Source organism: Coloeus monedula, assembly GCF_965178545.1.
Source record: "Coloeus monedula genome assembly, chromosome: 2".
NCBI classification, from domain to species: Eukaryota; Metazoa; Chordata; class Aves; order Passeriformes; family Corvidae; genus Coloeus; species Coloeus monedula.
This window is the reverse complement of record NC_138782.1, coordinates 34,211,071-34,235,834: the sequence shown is the minus strand read 5'-3', so window position 1 is coordinate 34,235,834 and position 24,764 is coordinate 34,211,071. Positions and strand designations below refer to the sequence as shown.

The 24,764-nt window shown below is 47.8% G+C and overlaps 1 protein-coding gene across 1 annotated transcript in view; it reads right to left on the bottom strand.

The window, feature by feature from the left end:
• The window catches only part of MDGA1 (MAM domain containing glycosylphosphatidylinositol anchor 1), a gene marked incomplete at both ends in the record, with an annotated part of 139,779 nt that extends 120,291 nt beyond the window's left edge, over positions 1–19,488 (bottom strand). Inside the window, one exon of the mRNA XM_082302670.1 lies at positions 19,362–19,488. Coding sequence (XP_082158796.1) covers positions 19,362–19,488 — 127 coding nt within the window. The remainder of the gene's footprint in view (positions 1–19,361) is intronic.
• Between the last annotated feature and the right edge of the window lie 5,276 nt (positions 19,489–24,764).

Sequence of the window (24,764 nt, the reverse complement as noted above, 5' to 3'; positions counted from 1 at the left end):
GGATTACTTCTGAAGCAATCATGGAACAGGCAGCCAACAGGGAAGAGTGAGGAGGGGAGCTCCATGACTTTATGGCATCTTCAGCACAGCTTTGGGTGAAAGCTGGGATCTGAAGCTTCTTGTTATGAGGCAGCTTCTCTCAGACTCTAAGAAAGCATCAGGATCCAGCAATCCCCGTAGCAGGCTCTTAACTTGAGAGGCACCACCCACGCTGGCCCTCTCTAGCAGGAGCACACTGGGGTCAAACCAGTTAAGGAGCACAGCTGGACCAGACTGAAACCCACCTGTGGAGAGAGCCATCCAGCCATCCTCACAGGAAACCTGTTCCTGGCCACACATGGAGGGAAGGGATGGGCATGAGGCAGAAACCAGTTTTGCCCTCTCTCCCCATCTCTTTAAAAGGCTGCAGGAAGGGCAGTTTTCTCTTTCCTGGGGCTGCTTTGACATGCCAGGCCTGTGTCCCCCGTGCTGAGGGGGACAAGCAAGCTGTCCCACTGTCCTCGCAGGCGAAGCTGCTGCAGCGCCCAGACGAGCCAGGGAGGCACATGGAGGGTGCCCAGCTCAGAGTTTAATCAGGCTTTTTTTCAGCCAGGTACCTGGCTCAAGCCTGATTCCCACTTGAGAAGCACCACCCTGCAAACCCCCATGATGGGACCCCCCTCTGTAGGCTGTGCAAATTGGAATACAAATCAGAGGAAAAAGCTTTCCTCTGTTTGAACAAATTGCTATAGATTCACCCCGTCTCAGGTCAGAGCCCCCGATGGGAAATATTTTCACTGGCTGACTGCTAATAGACTCTGGAGCAGCCACTGGATCGATACGTGAATAAGAAAATTAGCCAAAGCACACAATCTGATTTTACCTTGTTTTGAATTACAGCAGGTTTGTGTTTATTTCACTCCCCTTTCCCTCCTTCCCTCTCTAGCACACTTCCCCCATCCTTGCTCCCTGGTTACCCATCTATCAAATCTAGTCAGATTTGTGGGAATATAATAAAGTACGTGCAGGAAGAAGTAATGCCTTTTGAAAAATGTTTACATGCATTAATATTTTCTAGTGACACTGCAGCACTGCCACTCCCTCAGAGGAGATAGTTCAGGAGCAACAGCAAGATGTCCATACATCCTCCTCAAAAAAGCCATATGCAAACAATTTTTAAAAATCTGAAAATCTGACAGAGGCTCAGCTGCACACTCCCTCTCAGAAAACCCAAGAGGTCAGCAGCAAGGTTTCAATACCAGGAATTTAACATAATAATAGTAATAACAACAACAACCATAATAACAACAACAGCTCAGTTCTTTCAGTCGATGTTGGTAGCAGTGGGGATGTGTAACCACACCTGGGCTAGATTTCAGAAGCAGAGAGGGTTACAGACCCCAGAAGTCATCCTGTCCTTTGCAAGACTTCACCAGCAAAGGGACAAGCAAAATGCTGCCTTTCACAGCGATTCAGTGCTGTGTTTCTGACAGATGAACACATGAACCATCCCAACTTCCTAATACTTTCTTGCTGGTTTAGAGCCTATTTCATTTTAATCTGGGAATGGCCCTACAAGAAAGGGAGAGACAGAGAAATAGATCACAGATACTAAGCACATTAAAGAGAAAAAGCTGCCAAACCAACTGTTCAGATAGGGCACGTTGCCCAGATAAAATTCAGTGGGAGTAAAATAATTCTTTCTACTTCCTACCCCAGCATCCCACTCTTCATGCCATCTACAATTGTGTCAAATGAAGAGAGAAAGCATGACTCAATCTTCAGCTTTCTGCTCCTGCACATCATGCTGTGAAGCAAAGCCACCAACTGGGCACCCATGGAGAACTCAAAGCGTAAAGAAACCCTGGAGCATTCAACGTGAGATGAGGTCCCCCTGTCACATTAACACACCACAAGTGGCTTTGAACTAAACAGTCTGAGCGGAACCTCAAGCCATGCTCCTTACAAAGCTTCCCTGAGAAGCCGCATGTCTTTCTGCCTACCCAGTCACTTACTGCTACACACTGGGGACAAGACCCTCTTCTTTTGACTTGGTGCACAGCACAGGGCATCTGCTGAACATTCCCTGCTTTCTGTTCGAGAAAACCGACTGAGTATCCCAAGGGCAACCCTGCAAAATCACTTGCGTGTCTAATAAATAAATACATATGTATTACATATACATGCAATTACACATGTGAGTACATATACACACACACAGCGTTTTTACTCCCTGTGATATGTGGTCAAGGTGTTTAACACCCTTTCCCACCGTCTCGAGCCCCATGTTTGTTTAATCTTTATGTTACACTCATGGAAGACTACTAAGTATAACTGTTGCCACACATTATGCTGCACATAATGGAAAATGTACAAATGTCTACCAGCACATCGTCAGTTTCCTTCTTTATCTGCAGCAGACGATACCAGGAGCTTGCTAATTGCAGCATGTTAATCAAAGAACTTTAAAGAGGAGGATAGGCCATAAATACCATGTAGCAAAGACAATCTCAATGAAAGAAAATAGAAAAGACATTTTTTCAGAAAGCAGCACTTACAGTATGTGATACTGGATCAAGTCCAGTGAGGGATCACTGAAATGGCCAGGCAGGTGGAGCATATGGTATATGAAGAAAAGCTGAGAAAAAATGTGGGTGGGTTTCTTTGGTTGGTTGGTTTGGTTTTTTTCCTAAGCCTTAAAAAAAGACAAGGCAGAACTTATTGCTATTGCTTAATTGGGATGGGGTGGATGAAGGGAAGATGGACACAGGATCAGACTCTCCTCAGTGGTGCATGCTCAAAGAAGAGCAAAACCCACAAGACACAACACAGGAAATTCCCATTTCCAAAGACAGACTCTATTCCACCATAAAGTTGGTCAAACACCAGTAGAGGGGCCCAGAGACCATATGGACCCTCCATCCTCACAGAAGCTCAAAGTTCATCTGGATGAGGTATTTAACATCCTGCCTTAACTTCTAACCTCAAAGTAGCTCAGCTTTGAGCAGAGGGCTGGACCGGTGACTTCCAGAGGTCCCTTCCAACCTCAATCATTCCATGAAGTAACCACACACAAACCAGGTTTAAACCTGGAGAAGTATAAAAAAGGCAAACACCAAAACCACAAGGGAGGACTATCATGGACATTGGCCTTGTTAGCATATATTTTTCTTCTGACTTACTTGGTTTGGTTTGGTTGATTTTTAAGATTTGTTCCATTATTGCAGATACTATCAGAGATTAACAAGGGTTTTCATGGTTTAGGGCCTCTAAACCAGGCTGCAATCCAGGCAGCAGGAATTATTGTCAGTCCTTTCACTGAGATTCAGACTGAGCCCTCAATTACAATTACTTTGGTGCAGATTTAGATCTCCAGACCTTGCTATCTCCCAGAAAAATGTAAGAGGAATGGAAAGTTACCACAGACTAGATGCAAGCTCAGTCCCAATGAAACAGAACATTTTCTCCTTTAAAAACAAATTTTATATATTTCCCTCTCTGCTCTGTTTACGGTGTTGATTTTCCCTAGTAGGAAGTTACTGTACCATATCCCTCCTTGAGGACCATAAAACCCAGAAAGAGCTTCTGGGAAGGTGGCCACAGAACTCTCAACACAACACAAAATGTCACAGCTCTCCCCAGGCAGGGATTCTAGAGAAATCTAGCAGATTATCAGAGACAAAAGCAGCTTTTCCCAAATGGATGAGTGATGCCTTTGCTGCAGTGCCTACAACTGTACTGCTCACCTAAGGCACCTGGCTGCTGCCATCTGAGGGGCTGCACGCTCTGGGGGGAGAGCCTCTGAATACCGGGGAGGATGAACAGACTGGCTATGAAAGGGGAAGAGTCACATTCCTGAGAGACTAAAAGACAAAAAAGGAAGGTCATTCTATGATTTCAGTAGGTGAGAGCCTCATGCAATTCTTTTCTTCATCGGAAAGGACTGCACTTATCTCTACTCAACCTAACCATCCCCAGATGCTGCAGAAGAACTGCAGATTTGGGTGTATTACTCACTGGTTACCCAAGAAACAACAATACACTGATCCAGCAGCAACCAATATTACGCACACAAAAGTATCATGAGGAGACAGCTTCTTTCCCCACCTAGGCAAGTTTAGTGTCTGGAGGCTTTCTGTCCTGCAACATGTGGAAGTTAAGTCTTGGCTTCATTCCAGCATCAGCACTGGGCTGAGAAGAACCCTGGCCCAGCTGACCCCCACCAGGAAGGGCAGTGCTACAGGAAACACACCAGCTCCAGAAGCACTCACAGACCTACAGCCCAAACTTCTTCTTGGAGGGTGATGAGATGATGGACGAATGATCTGGAAATGTATCTGCCCAAGAAAGAGGCAACAAAAAAATTTAAAAAATAAAGGCAACAACAGCAATAATGCCTGTGTTAGGAATACCATGAAGTGAATTTGTGTGTGTGAATCTACACAATTAGTTGGACAAGGAAGAAGGTGAGGCTGGGAAGAAGCCTATAGGAAGGAAGGCAGGATAAGGGAGCACAGGGAATCTGAAAAGCTACTTGACAGCAAAAAACCGCAAAGCAGCTGACAGTAGGTTTGCTCTCTTGCTCTTGCTCTAAAATTGAAGCAGTGATGAGAGCTCACACCAGCAGAGCAAACACTACAGTAGAGATTGCTGGTGTGGCTACAGAAGCAGCCCTGGAAGACTTCAGCCCTGCCTCAGATCACATTTGATCTCACACACAGGCCCCAAGAGACCAAGGAGCTGGCCCTTAAGCCCAGACCCCGAGTTCCCTGATGACCACCAGGCTAGATTCTCACCCCAGTGAGAGGGGGTGAGACATATATTTAATGTCACACATGTACAAATCATTACAAAAACATTAACAGAAAGGAAAGGAGAGACATGGACACAGTGGAGAAGTCCATCCACTCTGGTCAGCAGGGCAATCTGAACACATTATGCCTAGGTCCTTCTCAGCTGTTTCTCTGCTATGCTGAGCTTTCTGGTCACCATTCCTTCAGCAGGTGCTGAAGACACTCTGTGTTTCTGCACAAGTGTTCAAAAGCTTTGTGGAAGAGGGTCAGGAAAATACCCCTCATGAGCACCAGTGCCTTCTACTTAATCTTAGTCACACAAAAAGATCAAACCAAGCTTCCAGCTGCTGTTTGCCTTCAGTGTTGTAACTCAGTATAAAGGCATCACTTGGGTTTTCTTTGCTGCTGCTTCAGCTGTAGGAATTTCCATTGTATCTGGAATTAGCACGCAGGAAGCTGGGGAAAAGAGCTTTCTTCAGTTGCAGACCTCTTACAGGATTTTGTTGACATACCCACTTTATGTACAAAAGCATACAGTCCCTTCCTTTGCAAACCCCTCTCTCGCAGAGCCAACATGTGTATTTAAAATAAGCGATAATGTACCCCTTTAATACAGTCTTTATTGTTCAAACAAGTATTATTTTAAGCACAGTGAATTCAGGAAGAATTCCGAAGGTGAAGCAATGGGAACTGAGGAAAGAGAGAAGGCAGATGGGAAGACGGTGGTGACAATGGGACAAAGACTCCCCCCCAGCCGGCCCTTATCTCCAAAACAAGCTGAGATCCTGAACACTAGCTCTATTTATGTCCCTTCCTGCTAGCTGCACTTTTTAAGGACACCAGAAAAGTTTGGGAACAAACATAGGTGACAAAGGCAAGGAGCAAAAAACTTCAACAATTGTAGTGCAACTAAGCAACAGAAAGGAAAAATTCCTCTTATTCTGGCATAACAATCCTGCAGGAAAGCAAACGATGGAGAAAATAAAAAAGAAATCCAAATAACTCTTCCAAGCTACCTCCAATTCACTTCAAGACAGCAACGAGAGACAGGCCTGCAGTCACTAGAAAAGGATACTTGAGTGGTATCACATATCAGATAAAAGAGCCAAAAAGCTTTTGGGGTAGGAAAGACTGCTTTTCCCATTATTCCAGATTGGCCAATGGTAGTGGAGGCATGACTAGCAGAGAATTAAGGTGTAGTTCAAGTATTAGAATTATCCCATTCTGCAATAATCACAAGCACAATCTGAGTCCTCCAGAGCAGTGATGCTTGAAATCCAAGTACCCAGACACTTTTCAAGCCAAGAGAAACAAGAAATCCCCCTACAGAAATGAAAGTAGATCCAAAAACCAGTGACTACAGCGCTTGGCCTCTCTGGCAGCACGTTACCTGGTGAGCTAGGTCTCGAGGTACTGCACTCTGGTGAGACAAAGCCAGCACACTTTCTGAAGAGGATTCACACTCCAGGATGTTCTGTGCTCTGATGACAGATCTGCCAGCAGCAGCCCACCAAAAGCAGCTCAGGGAGTGCCTGAGAGAGTGACAGCAACACAGTGACCACAGCAACCAGCCAGTGATGAAAAGATGCAGCCAAGTGGAAACCAAACTGAAGTTTAAAACTAAAAATGTCTTGAGTGAAAATTTAATGGTGATGGGGTGGGGGGAAAAAAAAATCAGATGTCCATGAAAATCTGTAAACTACTAAGGCAGGACACCACACAAAAACTGAGGTTGCCCTGTCTGTGCCCTCTCCATTCACATCCAGAAATCACCTCACTGAAAATCACCAGCTTCATTTCAAAACCTCTGTCTGAGGCAGACAAATGGCACCACCTTCCATTCACACAAGCAGAAGGGCAGAAGAAACAAACAGATTTGAACTTTTTTGCAATTTAAAGTGAGTTTATTTGTTGCTGGTTCTTATATTTTGGGGGTTTTTTTTCAACTTGGCTTACACTGAAGTCTTTAAAATAAAAAAGTCATAAAGAAAGACTGACAGCAACAGGATCCAAGCCATTATGTGCAGCATTTCAGGCCAGCATTTTTATGAGAGCAACAGCTCAGTTGGATTTAACTCTCTTGCCTTAGAATTAAAATGCTATCTAGAGGAGTAGCACAGCAGAGCCAAAAATTGTATCCAGGAAAGTGAATCCTCTAAGATTTCCTCTACCCTGCTTCTGACTTCTTTTTTCCCTGAGGATCTGAGGAAACACAAGCATTTTGCCTGGTCAGGCAGTAGCAGAAGCTTGAGTCAGAGTTTGGCCAGCAGTTTTTGCTGTCAGATCACAGGCACAAGAACTGCCTGCTCACACCCCCATAACAGCATCAGTTCTTCTGGGCTAACAAATAAAAAGTCATGCATGTCATCAAGGTGAGCAGGTGTGACAAAGCACATATAAGAGGCAAGATACCAACAAAAATCCGATCAGCCAAACACGTCTCAAAAACTAATGACAATGACTCACTGGATCAGACAAAAAGGGAGAAATACAATACAGGAAAAATCAGTTAGTTCAGCAGCTGAAACTTTTAATTGCAAACTATTACCCATTTGGCACCACCCTGGGATTTGGGCCCCAGCCTTGGTGTCACCTACAGCTGTTCACCCACAGACAACAGCAGTGCTCACCGAGCATCTGGGACCCTACAAAAAGCGTATAGAAACACACATGCAAACGCTGTATTTAATCCCCCCCTTTCTTGCAGTGGAGGTGCTGAGACAAGCCCCCTTTTACATGACCCTGAACTTACAGCTATTGCTTTCTGGCAGATGTGCAATCCTGTTCAGGGAAGGCTTCTACCTGACGGGGATGGCAGTTCTCACTTGCTCTTCCAATCCTTCATTTTCAACAGCAACAATGTCATGGGTATTATCATGAGACCAATGAAAGAGAGAAATATTCTCATTCCTCAAACTTACACACCACCAACAGCATCCATTTCTTTTTGCTCTCTTTTTATTTTTTTACATTCAGCAATAGCTAGGCACATTTCTTTCTCGTTTCTCTGTCTACCTCACCAAGCACATCACAGATCCTAGTATTTTTTGGCATTTTCCTGTTTCCTCCTTCTGCAAATTTTTGATTTAGGGCTAACAAGCAAAAAGCTCACAAGCATGGTTTCCTTCCCCCAACATCCTCACTTACTGCTTCCTCTAGACTTGCTTTGAGACAATCAAATGTAATTCTTAAATTAAAATATCTCCATTAAGTATTAGTTCTGCTGGAGCTTTCCTGCACACTGTTCTATGCAAGGAAAGAAAGTTTGTGGTGCTGTGATGCAGGGCTGGTTCCTCTTTTTTCTCTACTTCTAAGTGTCTGCACAAAATGCCCTGCTGACCCAACTGAAGCTGAGTGATAAGCAGCTGATCTAGTGTGTTTTACCCAACATCTCCTATCTAAAACCATCTCCTTACACAAGCCATATGCTGCAAACATACTTTGAAATGTCTCCATAATAATCTGAGAAGCAGAACTGTTTGTCAAATAGCACACGCACTACTGCTGGCCACTTGGAATAACCATCAGCCACAAGTAGGTACATATGCTCATCGTGATCTGCAAAAATCAGCATGGCATCTTTGCCAAGGCTTAGCAAATGCCAGAGTGGTTTCTGGTTTCAACAACTGACATTCACTTTGGCCAATTTCTCCTTCTACATGGTGTTTCAAGCCTGATTACCGACCACAAATATGTAACAAATTGCTTGTTTCAATTTGTTGTGGTGATATCCGTGCCTCTCACCCAACATCCCAACATGAAAGATTTATGGTATTAATCATGCACATCATAGTAAACAGTCATTCTGTACTGTCAATTGCATTTTTCTGCTGAAATAAGGATGAAAGTGCTGAGCTGCTTATCGTTTGACCAGCCAGAACATAAACTATTATTGTGCTATTTTAACCAAAGCTGGAGCTTAGTTTCTATGGGTAACGTCTTCAGATGCAGCTACATGGTACAGGAGCTTGACGATCCCATTTTGAAAAACAATTTAGAAGCTTAATCACAGCTAAATGCAAGTCTTGTCTATGCAAGGAGTTATTCAGAAATAGCTTTTCAAAATTAAAGATTAATTCCAGACCTGTTGTTCAGAGGTTCTCTTTCACCACAGGAAACTGCATTAAGCCAGTGTACACTCCTACATAGACGCTTGCTTGAAAGACACCACAGATCAAGAAGAACCCCGGCACTTGTCTTACTAGAGTTTGCAGCTATGGGATTGCAGCAGCTAAGATGCTGCAGCCATCAAGCTTCAAACTGCACCCCACAATAAGCCAGTTAGTTGGATTTGTAGGAGTCCCCACCCAGTGGCACAGGCAGGACTTGAGTTGACTCTACTTGTTTGCACTGCAACCCAAAAGCAAGCATGAACCTGGTGTAAGTGCCCCACAACCCACTTACCGAGGGGTCAAGCACAGTCTGTCACTGCCAGGTGACCCCAGGCACAGGGGGCTCAGCACACACCACAAGGCTCCCTCGGGATGCTGCACAAGTGGCTGGAGCACAGGCCAGGCTGAGCTCCACGCTGTTACTGCTGCACTGCAATCAGTAACCAAAACTGCTAATTTAAAGCTAGCTCAAGAGTGCACCCGCAAGTCGCAGTCCTGCTTCTGCGTAGGCGTAGTGCGTGTGTGCACCGTGAGTCAAACTGTCAAACAAATACCACTGACACCAAGTCCTTTTGGTCTTCATTAGCATTTGGGAGACAAACACTAGAAATTTCTCTCTGTCTTCATACTTGTAAGAAAAATAGCACATACTTAAAATGACAAAATGTGTTGTAATATTCGTATTTCCCTTTTGCTTCTTCCAAACCTGTGCTCTGCTCTGGCACCCAGCCGCATTTTAGAGCCATGGCCCTTGATATTGCATCTTCTCCTTTGTCCCAGGCACTGTCCCTAATTGTGTACCTGCTTTTCTTCCCATCCCAAATCTTTGCTCCTTCATGGCTAACACTGCCTTCCTGTCTTTCCCCCGGGTACCATCAATAGTCATTTAATCTCCTCCATTCATGACAGAAGTTTTCCATAGCAAGAAATACTGCCTCTTTGATCAAGTGCAAAATAATTTAAATCGTTGCAGAATGAGTCAACAGTTTCCCAAACTGATCTTTCTGCAGATTCAAGCACAGCAAAGCCATGTATGTACCCACAACTAAAAGACTTCTGTCTCTCCCAGTGCTGTACAGGAAGGCTTAACTTCTAGAAGACCTCCAAAGGGTGTCCTAAAATAATCCTAATCTGTGTCAAAGACGAGCTAAATTAGTAGTGAAAGACAAAACATGGTTTTGTTTTCTTACTAAAAGTGTTTGATTTGGAGATAACTGGATCAGAGCCAATTTTCAATGGCTTATGCCTTCTTATTGAGGATGTATTTACCTTGAATCTATCAGCCACAGGGAGTGCACTTAATACCAGCTGCACTTTACCAGAGAGAAAGGGATGGTTAAAACTTTGCTGATGTTCGATTCTTCATTCTGCCACAGGCAAATCACTTAATCTCCATCTCATTTTCCCACATGCAGACTGGAATTACTGGTGGCAACAGAGGCATTATAAAGGTGGAAGTTCATAGATATTAAAGTGATGGGAGACACATAAACCCACAAGAAATCCACCATGTACAATGTGAGAGCGATTTTCAGGGTCTATCAACTGCAGTACAGATGCCCCTACCAGTTAAATATTCCTAACACCCCAGCTGGATTCACTTGACTGGCACAGGAGTTCAGTCTCCCATCTCCAGCTGGCTCTTGCTGCTCACGTTACTTTTATAAGCCTCAACTTCTCACGATTCTGCTGCTTTGAGGAATGCTCCAAGTCAGAATAATCCATTTATTAAACTTAGCAAAAGACACTCATTCTTCACTCTAGATCTACGAATGCCTTTTTCCACTGTGCAAGGCACGCAACAAGCACCAGAAGGTGAAACAGTATTTGTAAGCAAAACCCATTTTGACACGTTTCTCAAACATCTGTCTGAATCACATCTTTGTTTTTCCTTTTTATTTCATGCCAAAGGCACACAAGAGATGCACAAGATTCCCATCCACATTTATTTTAAAACAATTTACACCAATTAGTGAAGGACCATTTCCTTCTGAAACAGGAACGGCAATAGCAAGCAGTTACTCTTGTATTAAATGTCCACCTGCAGACATCCTAAAGCTTTTCTCACAGCTTGACTTTTGCTTTCAATGTTTTGTCAGTTCTTCTTTAGGCAACATTTGCTAATTTGTCTTCAGAAACTGCCGTTCTTACTGCACCTTTGTCAATTGCTATCCTCGGCCTGCCATTTCCATTTACATGAACCCAGCAAAAGTATCTGCATGACATTTGTCCTACACTACAGCTCACAGTGGGGAGAAACCACAAGCCAGCACATCACAGCCTGGCAGATTTTTAGTTACATCAGTGGTATCTCCCCTAGGCAAGCTAAAGCAAAGGGTAACAGCCATGAGTGATTTGCAGCACGAGAGAAGAAGGAGACACAAGAAAGCAAGAAGCTGGCCAGATCAATAAAACTTCTTGTGGTCCTTGCTTGCTGCCTTGATGCACCATCTCCCTGGAGGTCTGCAGCCCAGCACAGAGCCCTGACCTGCACACAGAGCAGTGCTGGTGACTTCAAATCACCAGGCCACTCCAGCACCACGGCTGTCCGCAGCGGGCTGTCCTGCCCGATTCACAGCCACAGAAATATATAACTGTGTCTACATACCTGTTCCTTGCTAGCACAATACTGAGAACACTGCGTGCTCTACAGAAGCAGCATCCTTCTCAGAGGAGTTCAAGCATTACCAGAACCATAAAGCTCTCTGTTCATTTTGGGAATACAGTCACAAGCACACCTTGGAGTAACCACATTGCCTAGTGTAGAAGAACAAGTAGAAAATTTGAAGAACTAATCATTTAGATTCATCTGCCTCTACTTCCTCAGTTAACTTTAGGCATCTCCTTTGCCAGCCATGGGCCACAGTATTTGGGCATTAAAACTAAAGCTTTAGTAGCCAGAAGATGACCTGGGATACAGCATGGCAAATACAGTGGTGCAAAGAACTCCCTGTAGGCAGCAACAATGCTCAGAAGACACTGTTGCTCTAAGCTAGGGTCCCTAAGCCGTGTTTTCCAAGGGCCAAAGCACCAGAATCAATCCTATATCTCTGCTGTGGCCTCTCATCTCTGCTGCATCACAGAACCAAGGCTACAGGTATATCACAGCAATCATGCCTTCAACTGAGAATTTTGAAGCTCGATAGGCAGACATCACCTTGCCGTCTTTTCCTCCTCTCCCAGAGCAAGGCCATGCATGAGTACCCCTCTTCCCTTATATCCATTCAGACTGCTTTAATCCTACCTTTTCGATACCAAAACCAACCACCAAACAAACCCCTAAACAAACAAACAAAAAACCGCATAAAAATAAAAATCCCCTAATCACAACTACACAGTTATGTTAAAAAAAAAAAAAAAGGAGTGAAAACCTCATGAAGTACTTAAGAGGCCTGCGCTCACTTTTTTCTATAATCTTTGTTTGGAAATGGACAAAAGGACTGAAAGAATAGCACGTTCATAATCCAGGAGGGGGGGGGGGGAGAGGAAGGAGACAGAGGAAAACAAACAGAAAAGGGGAAATGATAAAAAAAAGGGGAGGTGGGTATAGGTTATGTAGTGCTTGGGTACAATTTGACAGAGCTCCAGATCCTAAAACAAACCCGGGACAGATGCAAAGCAGCCCGCAGGCAGCCAGCGCCAAAACCTGGACGCGGCAGCTCCATCCCGGGCGCTCGCTCCCACACAGCCTCCCAGAAAACGCCGGGAAGATGCACAGCGAGGTCCCGCCCGAAGTCCGCCAAGGTGGCCACGGGTAGAACGAGCCGCCTGCCGGCGTGGCCCGCCCAGCCCGGCAGCCGGGGCCGCGCCCCAGCCCGCCCCACGCGTGTCCGGCCGGGACGCGGTCGCTGCCACAGCGGGAGCGGGTCCCGAGGAAGTCCCGGCCCGCTCTCCCCGGGGAAGGGCCGCTCGCCGGGCACCCCCGGCGGGGCCGTGCAACGCCTCCCTCTGCCGGGCAGCGGCGGAGGCGCGGCCCCGCCGCCCAGATGTGCTCCGCAGCCGCAGCTGGAGAGGAGCCCGCCGCCAGGACGGGGAAGGACGGGCAGCCTTTTCCTCGGCTGGGAGGCGAAGCGGGAGCCCTGCGGCGGCGCGCTCTGCCTGAAGAAGTCACAAAGAAGAGGGAGTCTAAACCTTCGTTCCGAGAAACACCTGGCACTAGGCACAAAGGCTCTGCCTCCCATCATGTGCTGCCCCGGCTAACCCGGTGGTAACAGCCCTTCTCCCGCTTGAGCTTCGTTGAGACAAGATCAGCTGTAGCCCAGGATCTCCTTTTCCTGTCTCCACTTCTCGAGCTCTTTCCTAGCTCTTTAATGCAGCACTTTTGAGTCTCAGCTCCATGAATTACCACACACTTCATTTCTTCTTTTAAACAATAAGCAAGTGCTTTGCTATAAGAAACGACCTTTTGTTGTTTCTTCAGTCACCTTCCCCAAATGAGGGGCAGATGAAAGCTTTTTTTTTCTTTTCAAATCCAAGGACTTTGGATCCTATCAGAGCAGAGATCTACCAGCTAAATGTGGGCACAGAGACATGAAACACAAAGTCTCTTTTTCCACTTCTCAACACATCACTCTCTCTGGTCGATCCTGAAGGCCTTCCCAGATCAGCATTCTGCTGTGTGGTGTCAATGCCATAGCTCTCCCCTTTCCTCCACAAGCCCAGAGGACACTGGCACGTTTTCCCTTTTTGAATCTAAACCTGTGTCATACCAGAGGATGATGATCAGCAAAAAGTGTCTGATGTGTTCGCACTTGATGTGTTCACCTTGAGTGCTTGAGAGCAGAAATGGTCTCAACGTTTTCTTAATGGTTTCAGTGTACCTAAGATCTGGGCTAGCAGGTATGGCCTAAAGAAACACATACTGTATCACCAGATGTGGCTACACACAGCCTTTCTGAGAACAAACCCACATTATCCACTGCCTCTTCTCTAGAAGGCTCATCTTCACAGCAAAACACAGCCACCCCTCTGCACAAAAAATATCAACATCTCACCTGTCCTGCTGAGAAATTCACCAGTGAACTGTCTCTCCAGAGCTATACAAGCAAACCAGTTGCCTGTGGACTTCCCTTGTGCCAACTAAAGAAGCTTTTTGCATGTAGGGTTCGGGACATTTCCATGAACAGGGTAAGAAACACCTCCCACCCCAAGCTGTCTTTCACTAGTAGAAATGCATCTCTCTATATTGCTTTTGTCAATGACATCGGCACTGGGCAGAAGGCAGTTTTTCCCCACCCCCCACCCCTGCCCTTCTCATAACAAGCCATAGCCATGCAGGCATGGTTCTTAGCTTAATGCTAATAGACTATGCTTAATGAACCAAGAGAGCACAGTGTGTATGGAGGGAGGGACTGGAGGCCTGAAACTGCACTATTCAAGCAAGCAGAATAGCAGTAACTCGTCAAAACACAGGCAAAACAGTAGGGCTTCTGGTTGATGGGAAGTGTCCCAAGACCCCTGAGTTACCAGCATGGAAATCATTTTTATCTTTACTTCAAAATAGGAACAGCAGCCTCAGCAGCACAGCACCCTTTACTGCCACCACTGAATTACTGTGGAAAGACCCCTCCAGGGCCATCGTCTGCTGCATCTTCTACTTATTGGGAGTCACTTAATACACCTACCTCCCCCTCTTTCAAACTCATCTGAAATCATATATATATATTTCAAAAACTCCAGTGCGAACCTGACACAGCGATCATTTTAAAAGCTGTGCTGCTCATGTCAAATTATTCAACATCTGTCTTCATGTTCCCACAAAAATTAGCATAGGATGGTGGTTTCTGATGACACCTATAGTGAAATATTTTGACTTCATCCGGCAAGTTGCAAACAACCTGTCAAGACGATAATGTCAGTTTTCTAGTACTGCATATTAAAGTCAATTGAGGGCTTATCTGGTGTGTGAAGCTACTGACCTGACCTAAAACCAGAAGCTCTAGTGTCACAGAAGAGTGAATCTGACGCATTACAACTGAAGAACAGCAGGACATTCTGAAGCAGTGGGCCGGACAGATTTAATGCCTTGACCTTAAAGAGCTGATCAAGAACTGTGCAAATCTTGGACCAACCCAGCCCTTTGGTGAGACTATTTCTGTGGCACTCCAGTTAGAAAAGTCATTCCTCAAAAGGCTTGAGGTATACAGACTTGGCCTCAACAGGTTTAAGAGCTGGACAACAAAGAGAAATGATTGAGCACAAAGGATGTGTGTACATCCATGTATGTATGCATACATACACACATATTTAGTTTGGAGGGCCACTGTTTCCAAGCATTGCATTTTCCAAACAGAATCAGCCAAGAAGTGGCTCACAGGAGCCAGCTCCATCACTTCTTTAGCCAGCAATCTCTTCAGCCATTTCTGAGGACACAGGGTGCACTGAGATGACAGCAAGGCAGCTGAAGAGTTCCATGTCTTGGCCCTGAGTTACTGCTGGCAAAACAGCTCTAGGCAGAGGCATGTGAGAGGGATGGATCCAGATCACTAGGCTCCAGGTGACATTAGAGTGCCTGTGCCACATAAACTGTCAGCAGAGGACATGCACACACACAGGTTGCAAGAAGGTGTGAGGCAGCCTACATTAAAAAAACTCTAGGAAAAGTGTTTTTACTTGAAAAAAAAACAGGTAAAAGGAGCAGGAAACAAATCATGTCATGTGTACATGAAATGAAGAAGTGTGGATGTTTATGACCTAAACACAGGATATGTTTTATTATGACACTCCACCATCACAGACACAAGAAAACAGTCTTCCACCAGGTTTGGTTTTTTTGCTGTCTGTAGTGGCATCTCAGGGGTGATTCAGTATGATGGTGTCTCTTAAAAGAAAGAGCCTTAACAGGTCATTTATTCCCCACCTCCGAGGCCAGGGCAGAACTACTCTACACTCCAAGCGCTTCACCCCACCAGTTTCAAGTGCAGCCCATCCAGTCGCTCTCATCATGGTGCCAGGCAGCTTTCCTTGCTGCCCAGCCTAAACATTTCCTTTTATTCCCTTTCCATCACCTTGCTGGATGTAGCCCCTCATCACACACTGTGATGCCCATTCCCAAAATGCCTTTTCTGCAGGCGAGTTATGAGAGGCAGGGGACAAAACATCCCACTTTCTTATTCTGCCTGAAAGGCTGCTGCTGATCAGTGGGACTGTGCTAATTGCATGACAACCCAGAAGTGTTAATTATACACTGGACATGGAGCAAGCATAGCAGAAGCACTGTGCACACCAAACCAGAGCTACACAAGTCCTGAAATCTAGAAGGGGAATGGAAAGCAAGAGGCATACTTTTCCCTTTGAATGCCACCCCACCCTCAATCCTCCTCTCTCAGTCTGACTTATAGTCTTTAGGGGTTGATAACTCCAAGCCTCGAAGGGCGAGTCCCCTGTTTCCTTACCCCCTCATTCCTCCTCCCCAATTTTGACATTTTCTAGAGATCTGTTACAGTTGACTCCTCATCTTGACCAGCAGCATTAACACACCAGGATTGAAAAGCACATGCAGTCTGGGAAATGGGCTACCACAAAAGGCTGATAAAAGTTGCCTCTTGGCAGTCTGCTGAATTGCCTTCCCCATCAGGCCAGCCTTGTCTCACCGCAACAAACAAGGCTGAAAGAATAGGATCAGCTAATGAGAAGAGGGTTTCAGACACACTTCAGTCATTACAACAAATGCCAATTTATATAACAAGCCTCTTCAGGTAGCAGGCAAAAAGCACCTTGACTCCTAATTAAATTGCACCTCAATTGCAAATGCTTCTTTCCCAGAACCCCCCTTATACGCATTTTATTTATACCATTCATCTCAATAAACCTCTCCAACAACTCTGCTCTCCCAGACAGAGGTCTTTTGTGCACATCCATGTGGGTGTATTATTTAAAGGGTACATCACATGGATGCTTTATCTTGTTTAATCTGATTTAATCTCAGGAGATTTGCTGAAGTAAAATATATTTATAGACCCATATAGATGCCTCCCCCAGTCTCCCCTGCCAATATTCAAAGGCAGGAAAACAGATCTGAACCGTGACACTTGAGTTCCCATCATTTTTAAATTAGGTGCCACATGAGATTGACATTCACAACACAGAATGCTGAAGTACAGCTTAAAGCTATGGCAAGAGACCAATAAAGAGAAAAACCCAAGTGGAGGGGGGGGCAGTAGCACTAATTTCTAATCCTGCTTTTTATTTTTCCTTGCAAATATAACAATATTAATCCAGCTCTGCTTGAGCCATCAGTAACAGCAATCTCACATCCAAAGAAACAGTTCTGGCTGCACAAGGCATGAAATCAGCCCAGGGTAGTGGACTGAAGGCAGAATTGGTAAGGACAATATGAAAACTATTAGTCACCGTCCAAGTTTGCAGTGTGCTGATTCCACGAGACACTGCTCTGGGCTGCACTCAGCGACAACTGCGTATTAAGGCTCCTGTTGTTCGACAGTTTGAAGAGGTAGGGGTGGGGAGAGGAAGGAAGACACTAGATTTCCCCTTTGTGTAGTTAAGTAAGAGAACAGATAGAAGTAGTGTACCATTTTGGCTTAAAAGGATGCCTTCATCTTAGTGTATGTCTGCATCTGTGCTTTCTTTTGTACACAGCTTCTTCAATCCCTCTCTGAGTGAAAAAGACAAAAACATCAGTAAGTTATTCTGAAGATCTAATAGCAGCAACTCTGTCAAATGCAACTTCACTGTAGTGTATGAAAAAATACAACAGGCAACCCTCTAAAGCACATTTAAGCTCTGTCCCTCTTGCTACAATCCTAAGCGGTGAGTCCATTCTACAACAACTGACAGCTATTCGGCAGCAAACACACTGAAGGGAAATAATAAAAGTTCAACTAGAAGCAGATGACCTGTTTTAAAGGATTAAATGGTATGCCCTGACCAGGTTTCTGTACCACAAACTCATTCCACTCCTCATCTTTCCAGCCTTTTAAGGGTCATACAATTTTCGTCTGGATATGCAGACCAGGAGAAAACACATATACTGAGAGGAAGAAAGAAAAAAATAAAGGAAGCTGAACACCCTCTTTTTAAAACAGTTATTTTACAAAACAGATCCAAACTCAAATTAACATCCCAGTCCTCAAGGAGAAAGGAGGAATTGTTTCCATTAAAGAAATACATCATTAAAAAGTGACCTACAAAGACTTACCCATAGTCAGTGAGACTGAACTGATCTTTGCCAGAGCTCACACAAGAGACTGGCTGCGTGCTGTTAAAAAAGAGGGAGCGGGGGGGCTGGATTCTCTCACTGGGGTCTCTCTTCAGAGCTCAGAGAGCTTGGCTTGTTAGAGGCAGTGGCATGCCTTCCAGAAGGACTTTACAGCAACGCACAACTGAGTTGTAAGCCAAGATAAAGCCGGCTTGTTATGAGAGACAAGTCTTGTGGGTTGCTTTTATTTATTTTTTCCCAGTGTATTGGAAATGCAGATCTTGTAAAGCAAGAATTCAGAGAGGGCTGGGAGAGGGAAAGGGGGGCTGGATGTCTGGCTAAAGTAAATCCCGGGTGTTCTCTCAGCCCGGGGCTTGTGCTCGGCAGCACGGGGTGCCATCCCCCGCCTCTGCCCTCTCACTGAGGGGCTGTGGAAGCCAGACCTCTCATGAGGAGACCACCCGAGCTCGCCATTTGCCACCCTGCTTGCAAACAAGGAGAGGAAGTAAGCTCCGTAAATGCAAAAATCATAATAGTAAAAGAGGGGAAAATAATCAATCAGCTCGACATCAGCTCTGCCACAGACCACCACCCACCCATCTCCATCACCTTAAGAAGAAAATCAGCAGCAAAGTTCCACAGGGTGCAAAACCAGCCTCGCCTCGCCCCCCGGGGAGCCCGGCGGGGTTCGCCATGGGGAGCAGCGGGGAGCAGCGGGGAGCAGCGGGGAGCGGGCCCCGCCGAGCCAGGTGGAGCCGTGCCAGTGGCGGGAGCGGGAGCGGGCAGCCCCCGGCACCCAGGGAACGAGACCCCCGGCGCGGCAGCCCAGCCGCCCTTCTCCCTGCTTCCCCGTGCCGGTGGTCCTGAGAGGCAGGAAACCCGCAAGCGCAGCGCGGAGAAGGGATCCTCCGTCCTCCCGCTGCCCCAAAGAAAATGCAACTCGGAGGTGCTCCCGGAGCCGCCCCCGCCGGCATCAGCGTGGCGTCCCCACGCGAGGCGGGTGGGGAGAGGGGAGGCAGGGCCGGGGCTCCAGTCGCTCCCCCGGCAGCAGCCCCGCCGGCGGTCCCTGCGTGCCATCTCGGCGGACTCGTACATGGGAGGCGGCCAGAGGTTACGGCGAGGAATTATGAAGTAGCTACAGGCGCTGGAAGCCCTATTGCTGCATCAGTCTCTCCGCTCAGGCTGAGACGAGGTTCGGCGGCATCATTTACTTTCTCCTGCAGGTGCTTTTTAACTTTGATCCCACCGCCGCCTTCCGCGCCCTCGCCCCCCACCCCTCACCCCTCCTTCGCAAACAGCGACCGCGACAACGTCTCTTACCGTACACCCCTTGTCCCCTGCTGTACACGGGCACCAGAGACAGGAATAAAAAACAGATCATGTCCATCTTCAAGGCAGAGCCTTCATCGCCGGCGAAGAAAAACAGCCAAAACAGCTCAGGCAGCATCCGGCGGGGGAGCAAGGAGCAGCCGAAAGCCTCCTGAAACGCCGCCCCATGCGCCCCACTCCGCGCCGGGCACCGGCGCCCCTCGGGCGGAGGAAGGGACCCCCCACACCGGGGCCGCCTGGGGGTAAAATTTAAATAAAAAAAAAAAAAAGGAAGGAAGAAAGAAAGAAAGAAAAAAAGAAGGGAGAGAGCGAGAGAAGCAGGCAGGGAAGGAGAAACGCGGAGTACCGCTTCTCGCTTTCCCTCGCCAGGTTGCTCGAGGATCTCCAGGCGAACAGGCAGCCGCGCCCGCACTCGGGGTACGGGGAAAGGCCAGCCCAGGGGCACCGGGCCGGCGCCGGGCTAGGGCAGGAGCAGGGCCCGGGCCAGCCCAGCCCTATCCCCCGATCCCTGCGGGAAACGGGGCTCCTTTGTTCAGCGGGAGCTGCCAAGCGCTGCCCCAAGTCCCGCGCTGCCCGAAGTGCTGCCAACTGGGGCCAACTTGAGTGAGTCCTCGCCCTTCCTCCTCCTGACGAGCTCTGGCCGCAGCCCCTGGAGCGGACGGGGAGAAGGAGAAGGAGGTGGAGAAAAAGGGGGGAAGCGAGGGTGGGGGGTAGGAGCCAGCTGCTGAAAGGCGGAGGGAGGGATAGGTGATCCTCGCTCTTCTTTTCCAGATCTTCTGAGGAGGGGATTGTTGTAATTAATCAAATCCAGGAAGGATTTTTTTTTTTTTTTAAAGCGGCTCCCAAGAGCTCCCCCAGCTGCACTGCACCGCCCCAGCCAGCCTGAAGGGAGAAGCAACCGAGGAGCAGACAGACCACGCACCCTCGCTGCGCCTGCAGCTCAGCCCGGCTCTCCTCGCCTCCTCCCCAGCCTGCCAGGTCCTTCGCTCTTCAAAACTTTCCCTGATGTTGTGTGCCGACCTCGTATGGGTGCGTCGCCTCCGTTCTTGTCTGCTCCGCCCGCCTCGCAGAGGATTTGCAGCTGTAGAGAGGCCCCTGCCTCTCTCCCTCGACGGCTGCCGGAGCTCCTAGTGGGAACTAACAGGCTGCAACTGGAAGGGAGACGACAGTGAGGGACAAGATGCTGAACGAAGTTGAGCTACTCCTGCCAGACGCCAGCTGGAAGCCGCTTGGCAGGTCTCTACCCCTCCGCTTTTTCCTGAAGCGCCAAAATCTCCTGCAAAAGTTGCCGGGAACGTCGCCGCTCCGCAGCCGGCCCCGGGGCACTCCGCTCCACCGCCCCCCGACGGGGCGTCCGGGGGTTCCCGCGCCCGCCAGCGGGGCTGGCCCGAGGTCGCTTCCCCCCTCCCTGCCTGCCGGCTCTGCCAGCCGCGCCTTATTTTCTCCTCTGTTGGCTTGCCAGGTTTTCCCCCTACCCCCTTCACCATTTCATTCCCCTCCACCATTTCACTCCCTTTCGTTTAAAAAAAAAAAAAAAAGAGCCAATTAAAGAGGGCGGGCGTGCTGGGGAGAGCCCAGCCTCCTGCCCAATTCTGCGAGCCTCCCCACGCCTCGCCCCGGCCCAATTATAGACAAGACCGCAGGGGTGGGGAGAAAAAAGGACTTGCTTCGGGCGAGAGACCGGTTGTCAGTCCAGGGTATCCCCATCCTCAGGACGCTCGCGGCAAGGTTGGCTTCTCCCGGCTGGGACTTGAGATGCCAAGGGATGGGGGGCAGCGCAGGTTGCCGGGGTGTCTCCCGCGCTGGCGCTCGCTCGTGCCAGCAAAGTTTTTTTGGGGCCCCCCAGGTAGGTTGCAGGCTGGCGGGGCTGCCTTGTGCATGCTGCTAGGGAGCGGCGGGGCGCGGCGCTCCTGCGGGGCGGGGGTGCTGTGCGGGGCCCCTGCCCGGTGCGTGGCTGCGAGGCCGCGGTACCCCCCGGACTGCCGGCCCCGGGCCGTGGTGATGCTCCTACATGGAACCCGGAGCGGGAAAGCTTTGCATGCCCCGCTCCCCGTGCCCCCCCCCGCGCAGGGCCCGGGGCGAGAGGCCGGGAGGAGGAAGAAGATGCTGCGCCAGCCCCGAGCATCACCACCGGCACCGGGGGCTACGCGGCGCCCTGGTTTGCCATCCCTATCTCCGTCTGCTTTGCTAGGGAGATAAAACGCTGCTTCTGGGAAGCCTAGACCTGCTCGCCCCCGAGCTGGCGAGTCCATCCGTGCCTGGCCCGGGTCCATAGCAATGAGCCAGACCGTAAAGCGGAGCCAGCGCCGTGGAAACCCCTCTTAGGGGCGCGTTCTGCTCTAGAGAGCCGGGCTCCGGCTCGTCTCTTCCCCAGCGCTGGCCCCGCCGGGGCTCCCGGGGATGGGCTGATGCGGGTATCCCTTAGAGACAGCGGATGCTCTCCGGCCCTTCCTCGGGGCTAGCCCCTGCGCGCTCCCCGCCTCGGCCAGGCGCGGGCTAGGCACGCTGCCCCGGGGGCTCCCGGCCCTGCCCCGCGGCTTTGCATCCACACTCTCTCCCCGAGGCAGCTGGCGAGGGGTGCGGGACCCGGCAGGCACTGAGTTGTCATGTGAACAAGTCACTCCCTGGATAAAAATGTAATTAAAAAAAAAAAAAAATCAAAAGATATGGACTAAAGAGCGGCTGGCTGCTCAGTCATGCTCTAACAAACAAGCAATTGATAGATATAACCCCTAATTAGTAAATAGTTACTCCTATTGTAAACGGTACTCAGCAAGAGAGAAAAGCAGTAGCATACACCAGGAAGAGAGCAGTGATACAGACAAGACAGCATCACCCCAGAGCCTAGCATCCCCCCAGTGCCCAGAATCCATGCATGAGGGACGCATGGCAGGTGATTTCCCACTGGATTCTATTCTATCACTTGTCAGGATACCACCACTATAAAACTGCCTTGCTCGTTTTTGTGGTGGTTTGGCCTTTTTCCCCTTTGTATTTCTTTTTGCTGTAACTAAGGGAAGATTTGCCAAGAAAGTGTGGTTTTCACACTCTAAGATGCCTTTTCCATAGCTGATGGCATAGAGCAGGGCACCCGTGAAAGCACCTGATGTGAGCAAATTTATTCTTTAATACAATAAACCCTTATCTGAGAAAGATTTAATCCTTCCCGCAGTGGGTGGTTGCAGCGTTAATAAAGGGTGCATAGGTAGAAGGAGGCAGCCAGCACCAGGAGGACAGGTGGATCAACTCCTCTGCCAGGGCATGAGGAGAAGCAGGAGCTGATGATAATGAGACAAAGTAAAATTGTCTACATCTTCACAGAGCAGGCTGAAAACAACCCAAGGAAAACAAGATGACGAGATGTTTGCAGATCCAGGAAGCTTCATGGTGATAAAATAAAGCCATGGAGACATGAGTCTTGTTCTTTTCTATGCACAATTTTGAAATAAGGATATTTATGTGGCATTTTGTAGCCTTACCATTATTTTTTTTTTCAGGGATTCTCATTAAATTATGGAATACTGCCTCAGTGTTTGAATGAGTATGAATTACATATCTGGCTAATGAGTCGAGAAAAAAAATCAAAAAAATGTATGCTTCACACCCCTTTTTTGTGTTAGCATTCAATACACATGCTCATCTTTCACTGGCACAAACGCTTCTGAAAGATGAATTTCAAAGTAAACTGCCAAAGTATATCCTGAGTGGGAAAAAATACTGCCAGAACCCAAGAACATAACTGCATTTGCTAAATAAGGTAATTAATAATTATTGCTTGAAGCCTAATAAATCATAGCATTCATAATTATGGAGTTTCCAATGGGTGACAGCAAGGCAGCACTCCCATGCACACTTGCTAAGCAAACTACTAGTTATAGGGAAACCATGCCCTGTAGTGATTCTACTTGTCAGAAAGCAAAGATGAAGGATGCCTTTCCTCCCCCCCGACTGTTTCTGCAGAATGTATTTGTCCCATCTTTCCATCTGGGAGTCAGTGTCTCCGGTTGCTTCTCAAGACCCCACTTGTCAAATGAGTCCTGTCTCTGAAATATTTATACATACTCCATCACCTATATTTCACAGCTCTGTTAAGAGGTAGACAGTCTCTGGGACAGCTGCTGTGTTCAAAGAGAGCAAATCATATAAAGCACGACACCAGGCAAGCCGCAACTGAAGAACCATGTGAGGCCAAGGTCCAGTTGCACGAACATTAATTATCTCTGTGTCAATGTTTTCGTGCTATAGTCTGGTGCAGTCTGTCATTTCTTTCTTTCCTGGGATGATGCAACTATCTCTGGGCCCCGGTGATCTCTTCAGCTTGTGGCCTGACATTTCTATCACCTCTTTCCTGTTCATTTTCTTCTCAGCAACCCATCCAAGAATGTCTCCAGGATCTATGATGTTTGATCTCTTCGTCCCCTCCCTCCTTCCACACATATATGGAAGCTTTACTGCAACATTTCTCTCACTATGCCCACTGAAAGGGAGTAGTAATAGAAAGTAGGAATAGAAAAGGAACATAATGGAGCACCTTAAATGGAATGGGCAAAGCCAGGGTGACTCCAAATGCTGCAGGGGAGGTGAGACTTTTGAAGGGGAAAGCTGGAGGACTCTGTAGCACTGCAGCAGAGATGTTAGCAGGGAGATGGGAAAACAAGGGAATTCTAACTGCACCATAGGTCTGCATCGAGGAGCTGAGCATACAGGGTTGGTCCTGTGCTGCTGTTGAGCTGGAGCAGGTTCTGCAGCACTGTGGGACAGTGTAAGTGTCTGACCTGAGGTAGTGAGATTGGGCAGCAAAGGAGCTAAAGAGGGGAAACTGGGAAAGGCAAGGGAAAGCCAGTGTGTGCGAGGAAGGGGAGCCCCTTCAAACTGCTACAAGCAAACTAGAGACAACAGCACCAGGTACTCTGCAACACACAACCTGCTGGAAGATGGGAAGCTGGGCAAAGCTACAATGACAGGATGCAGCTAAACTGCTGTTTGTTTTCTTTCTGTTTAACTGGTCTTCTCAGGAAAACTGTAGAAAAATGTATTAAAAAATCCTACTTTGCCATTCTGAAGTGCTGGAATCAGAATCTCTTTGTGCAAAAAAAATTCCCCTGGCCTAGAGCAGTGTTTCCCATCATTCATTACACCAGGCTGGTGCTGCTGCAGTCTAGATCCTCCTGAGTATCTCCTGCTTCTAGTATGAAGCATGCCAAGATAGGGGTATAAATCCCAAGGGTTCTGCTTTTCTGTCCTCAGTTCTCCTCGTCTCCATTCCAGGGAATACACCTATGCTGTGCTCACTTTCTTCCCAGATGCATTTTACAACACTAGTGGTACCTCTGAGTCTCTTGTGTATCCTCTGCATTTTTGATTACCTCTCCTCATCACAGATAGTGTTTGGTA